This window comes from Drosophila santomea, chromosome 2L, assembly GCF_016746245.2.
Source record: "Drosophila santomea strain STO CAGO 1482 chromosome 2L, Prin_Dsan_1.1, whole genome shotgun sequence".
Taxonomy (NCBI): Eukaryota; Metazoa; Arthropoda; class Insecta; order Diptera; family Drosophilidae; genus Drosophila; species Drosophila santomea.
The window spans coordinates 22,064,691-22,075,221 of NC_053016.2; the positions used below are offsets into that span (position 1 = coordinate 22,064,691).

The 10,531-nt window shown below is 35.5% G+C and overlaps 1 protein-coding gene across 3 annotated transcripts in view; it reads right to left on the reverse strand.

The window, feature by feature from the left end:
- Positions 1 to 9,495, reverse strand: part of LOC120453669 (laccase-1) — a 29,327-nt gene extending 19,832 nt beyond the window's left edge. The window contains exon 1 of one of the 3 annotated variants that reach the window (XM_039638491.2): positions 9,126 to 9,495. In XM_039638491.2, coding sequence (XP_039494425.1) covers positions 9,126 to 9,255 — 130 coding nt within the window. In that variant the 5' untranslated portion in view covers positions 9,256 to 9,495. The remainder of the gene's footprint in view (positions 1 to 9,125) is intronic. The other 2 variants (XM_039638483.2, XM_039638499.2) reach the window with 2 other exon arrangements.
- Positions 9,496 to 10,531: the final 1,036 nt, after the last annotated feature.

Below are 10,531 nucleotides of genomic sequence, written 5' to 3' on the forward strand. Positions count from 1 at the left end.
TACGGTAGTTAATAATTTTAGATGAATTTAAACCGCAACCATTCTACCACATAGAAATTTAGGAACAGAGCCGTAAATATAAATCGTTCATCACTCACAACGGATGATTTCAATTTCTGCGAGTACCTTTCGGTCTTTCAAATACGCCAAGCGTATGCCAACATGTAAACGCTATCTTCAGGGACTTTACCGTCAAAGAAGTGGCTATCCATGCAGAAACTGACGAAGAAGCTGTAGGAAACATCAGTGAAGTTCTTAACAGGTGCTCAGAACATGGGCTCATAAATAAGTAAGAAATGACATTTTCTGAAAACTAAAATCGAGTATTTGGGCCACATAATCGAGAATAAACTACTAAGTCCGTCTCCAACGAAAACGCCAGCTGCGACTTCAAAGTACAATATATCCTTGGTTTAGTAGGATACTTCCGAAAATGTATTCCCAACTTTTCAAAAAGGCTAACATGACAAAACTAGATGCGAAGATTAAATTTGGCGATTTGAAGATAACTGCTTTCAACAGTCTTAAGATGTCTAAAAATCATCACCAGGACAAGACTGATTTACTTACTACCGCTTCAACAGATGGTTTTGGCGCCGTTTTTTTACAGAAATCTCGAGATGAGATGAGCAAAAAGACTTCCTAAGCTGAAAGAAAGTTTACATGTTATGAACTTGAAATACCCGCTGTAGTGTAAGCATTAAAGAAATTCAGAATCTTACTACTTAGTTGGCGCTTCAAATTCATTACAGCCTTTAATGCTTTGGCTAAAACTAACCAGGAGAAGGACTTCCAATACGACGTCGAACACAGACGTCGCCACTCTGATGTCGAGCTAGCAATGAAGTACAATGAAGTGTACCCAGCATCAAGCTGAAAGCAAAAATCTAAATTCTATCGTAGAAGACAAAACACGAGTTTTTCATGAAGCAAGGTCTTTTGTACAAACTAGTCGACGACAGCAAAGTCATAGTTGTGCCTGCGGCTATGCACCGCGAAATCATTTAACAAGCACGGCCACTTTTCAGTCAATAAGACTGAATGAGTTTGACGTACCAAAATGAAAGTAGCAAGAAAAGCAAGAAGGCGAACTTCATCCACTAAGCAAAGAAGATCAACCGCTACAAACGTACCATATAGATTTTCTTGTGCCTCTAGAGTCAACGCACAAGCAGTATAAACACATTAGCAGTAATCAACAATTTCACCATATTCTGCTGGCTCTTTCCGACCAATTCGACCAAATTGAAGAGATGCTTTTTCAAGTCTTTAAGAGCAAAGCAACATTTTTGGAAATCCGACAAAGGTTCTGCGCTTACGTCGGAGAAGTTCAGGCTATATTTTGATAACGAAGAATTAAATATCACCTCATCACGACAGGCCTTCCGCGAGCAAATGGCCAGGTTGAGAGGTTGAAAATAGTTTCAGGCCTTTCAAAATGTTCTATTGACGACCTACGACAATGGTATAAATTCGTCAGTAGCGTACAACAAGTCATTAACTCAACATTTGCTAAAAGCACCAAAACTTTACCATGAGAGCTATTACCAAGAACGAAGAAGCTTCTTTAATTCGATAATTAATGATTCAAGATGCTAGAAGATGAAATGATTCAGAATTTCAATGACGATCGCGTCAACTTAGAATCCCAGCAAGAAAGCATATTCTTTATTTAAAACGAGAACAAAAAGAGATAAAATCTACGACGAAGACCAGCATCAAATTACAAAGTTGGATTTCTTATAAAAGAACTCAGCTTGGTCCAGGCTTAAACCTAAAACCGAAGTATCTTGGTCTATACCGCATTGTAAAGTTTAAATTAAGTGATACTTATGACGTTTCAAAAGATTCCGTATTTGGTGAGGGCCCAAGGCAGACGAGCACGCGCTGAATTTCAAAAGCCATTAATGCCTTAAACCGACGACAAAGACGACGCATTCGAGGCGAATGCAGTGTAGGATGGCCTATTTGTGGGAATGGTCTGGCAACGTTTTGACACATGTTTTTGGTAAGACGTTAACCCTTGCGCGTCAACCTAAAACTGAGTTATTGCAAATTCTGCAATTCCGCAAGTGTGTACCTGAAGAGCAATTTGTTAAAGCACCGAGGTGTGCCTTGGTGATAACTCTAGAATCTGCGACACTCATTTTTAATCATCGCAGTGGAAGATTTAAAGTAGAAAAGTTCATGCATTGAAAAAGAGGTGATTAATTGTTGACGCTATTCCACAGTGCAAATCGGAGTTCATTAAAGAAGGATACGCCAACTCGACCACTCAAACACAGTAAGTTTACAGTGTGAAAGTATATGAAAATATCAAAATGTAACTTTTTGTAGGGCGGAAGACAGAAAGAGCGTGCGGCCAACAAAGAAAACAATGGAAACTGAAATAGATCGCTCACGCCAGCAGCGTGAGGATTCACGAGAACTGGAAAAGTCGTTGGGCAAAATTTTTTTATCGACACGCAAAATAAAATTTTAACAAGATAGAACGCTATAGTCGAGTTCCCCGGCTATCTGATACCCGTTACTCAGCTAGTGGAAGGGAGAAGGAGAGTCTTAAACACAGTTTTTGGCGGTTTGTAGGCGTTATAGTGGGCGTGGCAGAAAGTTTTTTGCCAAATCGATAGAAATTTACAAGACTAATACAAAAATGAAAAAATATCAAAACATTTTTCAAAAGTGTGGGCGTGGCAGTTTTGGGCGGTTTGTGGGCGTTAGAGTGGGCGTGGCAACATGAATCGACAAACTTGCGCTGCGTCTATGTCTCTGGAGTCTGTATGCTTAATCTCAACTTTCTAGCTTTTGTAGTTCCTGAGATCTCGACGTTCATACGGACAGACGGACAGACAGACGGACGGACAGACGGACATGGCCAGATCGACTCGGCTACTGATCCTGATCAAGAATATATATACTTTATATGGTCGGAAACGCTTCCTTCTGCCTGTTACATACTTTTCAACGAATCTAGTATACCCTTTTACTCTACGAGTAACGGGTATAAAAAAACAAGAGAGAGAGTTAGAGTTAGAATCTATAGAAATTTACAAGACCAATACAAAAATGAAAAAATATCAAAACATTTTTCAAAAGTGTGGGCGTGGCCCTTTGGGCGGTTTGTGGGCGTTAGAGTGGGCGTGGAAAAATTTTTTTTGGAAATTCGATAGAAATTTACAAGACTAATACAAAAATGAAAAAATATCAAAACATTTTTCAAAAGTGTGGGCGTGGCAGCTTTGGGCGGTTTGTGGGCGTTAGAGTGGGCGTGGCAACATGATTCGTTGAAAAATATGTAACAGGCAGAAGGAAGCGTTCCCGACCATATAAAGTATATATATTCTTGATCAGGATCAGTAGCCGAGTCGATCTGGCCATGTCCGTCTGTCCGTCTGTCCGTCCGTCTGTCTGTCCGTATGAACGTCAAGATCTCAGGAACTACAAAAGCTAGAAAGTTGAGATTAAGCATACAGACTCCAGGGACATAGACGCAGCGCAAGTTTGTTGGATCATGCTGCCACGCCCACTCTAACGCCCTCAAACCGCCCAAAACTGCCACGCCCACACTTTTGAAAAATGTTTTGATATTTTTTCATTTTTGTATTAGTCTTGTAAATTTCAATCGATTTGCCAAAAAGCTTTTTGCCACGCCCACTCTTACGCCCACAAACCGCCAAAAACTGTCAGTGTTGAAGACCTCCTTCGCACTTTCACTAGCTGAGTAACGGGCATCAGATAGTCGGGGAACTCGACTATAGCGTTCTCTCTCGTTTTTTCATTTTTTTATTAGTCTTCTAAATTTCTTTCGATTCGCAAAAAAAACTTTTTTCCACAACCACTCTAAGACCCGAAAACAGACAAAAACCGTGAGTGTTAAAATTTATCCTTCCCACGTCAACAAGCTGAGTAACGGATATCATATAGTCGGGGAACTCGACTATAGCGTTCTATCTTGTTTTCCAGCTACATTCCATGCCACACGTCGCCATGTAAAACAAGAGAGAACGCTATAGTCGAGTTCCCCGACTATCTGATACCCGTTACTCAGCTAGTAGAAGTGCAGGTTTGTGGGCGTTAGAGTGGGCGTGGCAAAAAGTTTTTTGGCAAATCGATAGAAATTTAGACGACTAATACAAAAATGAAAAAATATCTAAACATTTTTCAAAAGTGTGGGCGTGGCAGCTTTGGGCGGTTTGTGGGCGTTAGAGTGGGCGTGGCAAAACGGTTTTTGGCAAATTGATAGAAATTTACAAGACCAATACAAAAATGAAAAAATATCAAAACATTTTTCAAAAGTGTGGGCGTGGCAGTATTGGGCGGTTTGTGGGCGTGGCAACATGAATCGACAAACTTGCGCTGCGTCTATGTCTCTGGAGTCTGTATGCCCAATCTAAACTTTCTAGCTTTTGTAGTTCCTGAGATCTCAGCGTTCATACGGACGGACAGACAGACATACGGACAGACGGACAGACAGACGGACGGACAGACGGACATGGCCAGATCGACTCGACTATTGATCCTGATCAAGAATATATATACTTTATATGGTCGGAAACGCTTCCTTCTGCCTGTTACATACTTTTCAACGAATCTAGTATACCCTTTTACTCTACGAGTAACGGGTATAATTAGCAACAAACGTACATAGCGCAGAAATGAAAATAATTTTCCAGCTTAAATCTAGAACGTACATAAGCTAAATATGTTTTGTTTTAAACGTGTTTTCGAGTCCTGTTCTGCCCATCTATTAAAGTTTTTTTGACTTCGACCAATAAAGCTAAAGAGTTGAAAAACATACAAAAATTTAAATTGCATTATATATGTTTTAACATGGTATTATCTATAAATAAATTTATTTTTCTAGTTAAGCTTTTTGGTCGAAATCTATAAGCCACAAAATTATTAGCTTTTGTTGTCGTCAACTAGTTTTTTGTTCCATTTCGTTGAGCTTCATAGACAACTTCATATATAGTACAGACATTTCACACAGTTAAATATTTTTGTACACATGTATGAATTACAAATACAGTTTTAAAGTAAACCAGAAAACTGGCTCTTCAGCTTAGTCTTGTTTTGTGAGTTATTTCGACTTGTATTTAGACCGCAACTTTTAGCCGTAATAGTCTTTAAAATAAATGGAAAATCTACATATGCATATACAACTATACATGTAAACATTTCAAAAATAAATGTATTGAACTAAGCGAAAAATTTAAAACTAAATGTAAAAAAAAACTACACCTATAACTGGTAAATTTATTTTAATTTTAACTTATTATTGCTGGTAAGTTGGATAAATGTAATTTTCATAACACGAAGATAGTCTAGAAATCCAGGTTTCATTTTCCTATTTTCGAAATATTTATTTTAAATATTGTGTTAATTCTTTTTTATGAGAAAATAACAAAACGGAACAGTTTTACGATAATCTGTTATAGTTCAAAAAAAAAGGTAAAATTTAATTTCTTCGGTGTACATATGTATAATTATGTATGCTTGTATCATATTAGGTCCATTGCAACAGCTCTATTAAATATACATTTTTATATTTTCGTTGTCCTAGCATACAATATTGTTACCAGAGCCTATTTATTTATTTAGCTTGGAGGCGTACTATGCTAGCTTTAAAATAAAAAACAGTAAAAATAGAGATTGCTGAATTAGAAATTTCATTTATAAAAGCTCTTTAAAAAGATTTAAGATACTTCTGAAGCTTTTTTACACCATTTATCTTGTTCGCTAGTGTAATCAATTACGTTATTTCGAAACATTTTCACTAGTGCACATACATATTTATATAGCATGCGTATATATATATGTATGTATATATTGGGACTGTATAATTGCAATCGGAAACCAGTCCCACATTCCGTACGTGTCACATATGTTAGTCTGTTAGTTTGTATTTATGGAAATATAGATGTCTGGCATGGTTTTGCCTAACAGTTTGACCATTTGTTTAGCCACAATAACAATATAAAAAAATATGTTTTGATTTGAAGAAGTATATCTGTTTCGAATGTTAAAGTTTAATAATGCAATACTAACATTAAACAAATATATGTTTGGACGAACACAAATACATATACCAATTTTCAGTTTAAAGTCACCTTGAATCAGTTATTCTTTAAGACTGCACCATTTTATACCCCTTGCAGACCGGTTTAAGCTTAATAAATATGTATTTTGTTTTTGCATTGATTTCAAATAAGACACTTGTATTTATTGGGTTAGGACCACTTAGAAGAATGATTAAGGAAGATACCCAGTTGTAGTAGTATGTACATATATATACATATTAAAATCTAATATGTGCATCGACTATCAGATACCCGTTTATCTCTTCATATGCATGTATTCCCAAAAATGCACCACCTGCTGGGGACGAATAAAATCTGACGTGAAGATACATAACATACATTACATAATTATGACATGGTACTAAATTTTAAACCTTCTAAACAATGTACAGCGAAAAGTTCATTCGTCAAAAATAGTTGGAGGTATTTTCGTTGGAAAATCGACAACATACTAAGAAATTTAAGCGCGCGACAACCAGCTGGGTGAATTTTCGTCAGGTCATAACGCAAATATTTAACAGTATTAGCAAGTGCTTAACAAGACAAAGGTAAAATGCCAGGACAATAATTTATATAAAGTAGCAACAGCTTCATAATATAAATATATTAATATTATATATATATATAAGGACTAAAGTACGTCCTTATCTATCTAGAATAAGTAATAAGCAAATTATTTATACGTCGTTCAAATAATCTTTTTACTGATATGTCCAAAGAACACCCTTTTCGTGCGTACTCCAAAGTTAAATCCACAAGCTCTGATTGCTTATTGTAATCAATTGTTAACTGTTAAATCATAGACCTACAACTGGTTGAATTAGTTTTTGATTTCAGCAAACACAGATGAAAGTAATGTATATGCTATTTTGTATAAAGTATACATAATTTGGTCACCTCTCTCCCACTAGTTTAACTTTGAATATTTAAACAAGAGAGAACGCTATAGTCGAGTTCCCCGACTATCTGATACCCGTTACTCAGCTAGAGAAAAAAAGTGCGAAGGAGGTCTTCAGCACTGACAGTTTTTGGCGTGGAAAAAAGTTTTTTGGCAAATCGATAGAAATTTACAAGACTAATACAAAAATGAAAAAATATCGAAACATTTTTCAAAAGTGTGGGCGTGGCTGTTTTGGGCGGTTTGTGGGCGTTAGAGTGGGCGTGGCAACATGAATCGACAAGCTTGCGCAGCTTCTATGTCTCTAGAGTCTGTATGCTTAATCTCAACTTTTTAGCTTTTGTAGTTCCTGAGATCTCAGCGTTCATACGGAAGGACAGACAGACGGACAGACGGACATGGCCAAATCGACTTGGCTTTTGATCCTGATCAAGAATATATATACTTTATATGGTCGGAAACGCTTCCTTCTGCCTGTTACATACTTTTCAACGAATCTAGTATACCCTTTTACTCTAGGAGTAACGGGTATAAAAAGAACAATGTTAAAAACCTATTTTTCAATTGTGTTCTTTTCGATATGGCAAGTTTATGGTCCATGGTGCCACGCCCAAAACTGCCACGCCCACACTTAAAAAAAATGTTTTGATATTTGTTAGTCTTGTAAATCTTTCTCGTTCGCACTTCCACTAGCTGTGTAACGTTCATCTAAAATTCGAGGAACTCTAATATAGCAGTATCTCTTGTTTTTAATTCGTGTGTTATTCTAACTCGAAAAGTAAATGACTACCTCGAAATGAAACAAAAGAAATATGACTCAAACTCTGGGAAATTGTATTATTGAATAAAATGTGTTTTTTTTAAGAAAGATAAACAAAATGTACAACATATTGTCATACCATAATCTTACAGAGTTTTCTTGAAATCGTCCAATATAGTTGGCAACATCTCGAAGTTCCATCGATTTAATAACTTACAGGTTGTTAAATTGTTCGTATTATTGAAAATAACATTTTTAGGGAGCAGCATGCTAACAACTGACAAGGTCATTCAGCAAAGTGAAGGAAGTACCACTATTAGTAAAATTTAAAGAGTATAACTTTAACGCGCAAAGTATCTAAGTAGGCGATAAATAAAAATCTACTCGCAAAAAGATCATTTTTGATTTACGAAAAAAAGAAAAAAGTGAGCAGTATTAGGATTATTATTCTTACTCATTTATTTATTTAAAGAGAGTGGAACTTTTATAAGTTAAAGTTCCATGTTTATAATTTAATTTAAATAATCTTAAAATATTCCATCAAAAATTAAGTAAAAAGGGATTTAACCTTCAACAAACCAAAAATATATTTTCTCTGACGAAACTTATAAGAAACTCAATATATAAAATAAACTCTCCTTAGATGGCCCTTTTCATTAGCATATTTTACCTGATATGTAGGAAACATACCCTTTTTTTTTATTCGAGCTAGGCGAATGGGAAAATTTTAGAAAGTACATTTATCTATCTACACTGGATTCAACATAGCCAGTTTTTTGGTACGCATTCACTGCTCTTTTTCCTAAACCATTTAATTTTTTTTCCTATGTTTTAATATTTATTTCCTTCCGTTTTAGTAATACCTTTCGCTTTAAGCATCACACACTGATCGCACCATCTCAGCAAATTTTAAGCTTTCGTGTGTTCATATATAGAAGCTGCTTTCTTACCACGAATACTGCCGTTCACAAATGTAATTACCTTGCAGAATTTTACCTTTCATTTATTATGGGTTAAATAAGTAAGACGGTATTTAAGAGTTTGTGTGTTTTGAATCACAATCGCTACATACTTTTTAATCCGTGAAAAGTTGCAGCATGCTATAATCATTTTTGAGTGAATTTAATTGAAGCTTTTGCAAGCATGGGCGCCTTGAAATATGGCAAACTAATAATTATATAATTCTTATATATTTTCTCAAGAGAACGGAAACGGAAGTGTAGCAAACCAACGTAAGAGTTCAAAAACACATTGTATAAAAATACACATTTAAAAAAAATTTAAGTACAGTTGACAAACAACAGCATAATATTCCAAGACTTGTTGGGAGTTAAAATTACCTATATTTATGAGGTGATATTTTCTGTTTAGCCTCGGATTTTCTTACCTTTCTTAAGATGATTTTGCTGTGAGTTGGCAACACGTACTGCAAATGCTTCAGGAAAATCGGAAAGTACACACAAGATCAGGAACGAAATAAAAGTTTGGTAAAATCCTTTGAGATCCATGGCTCTCATAGTCGTATGAATGGCGTATACTTTGACTTTTCACAATTCTTGTTTTAATTTGTTAAATTCCTTTCGGGCTCGAAATGTTGTAAGCTTTTCAATTATACTTTTTGGTGGATGTTCACAACATAAGACTATATTATCTTTTCAAAGTATGTGTACTAAGCGATAGCAACACCACTTGAACTGATTTCAGCTTAATGAAGTACGAGCAACGCGTTTAAGCACCAAACTGAAGCGGTAGCTACATACGTACGACTATATAAAATGTTTAAGTAGAAAAGTCACTGCAAAACGAGCTTACGAATGAGCCAGGGAAAGGAATGGCTCAGTGAATCATGCCATGGCTCAGAGAGCGCAAGAAATTGCAGCTGCCAACTTGATCACGATCTCAGAGCAAGTTGGTCGAGTCTAGAGCTACCATAATCTCACAAAAGCTTTACCAAAGCATAAAAAAAGAAAATGAAACAAAATATAACGGATCTTTTTTGTATTGTTGTTGCTTAAATCAAATGAAGGGAATGTTTTAAAGTTCAAACAAATAGATCTCATAACTAATACTGAAGTGCTGTGTTAAGATTTTTGCATGTAGCTTTTACTTTTATCGGCTTATAAAATGCATACATATGTATACGGCGCTTGAAAAACAATTAACGCCGTTACCAACTAAGTATGTCAGCACATATGTATATGTACGCAGTTACTTAAATAGGTTATAGTATTCTTGCATATACTATTACTACTAATATAAACAAAAGACATTTATACAAAAGATATTTAATCATTTGAAAAAAAATCTCCGAAACTAAACAATAGGCAGAGCATGACTAAAAATATGAAATTCTACACGAGAAATCAAACAAAAAGTGTAAATATAAAATATTATAGCTAGTGGTGGTGAGTCGGGAGTCGGTTAAAATCGCGGAAAATATGCATGAAAAAACGAAAATAGATACCGAATAAGATAACTTAAATTTTTTTTTAACCGTCTCGTTCCGACTTATAAAGAATATGTATATATATTATATAAACATATAACATTTATAAACAATAGAAGGCTGTAGGATCGTGCCTATATGTATGATGCTTTAAAACTAGTTCGCGGACGGACGCGATACATACAGATGGGCCGACGGACATAGATACTGTTAATATTGAATAAATAAATATGTATATACTTTATATACTTTTATAATGCCTCCTTACACTTCTGCAAGGGAATAAGAAAAGACTTTTATGGTCGTCAGTAAAAGAAAACAAAAGAGAACGCTTTAGTCGAGTTCCC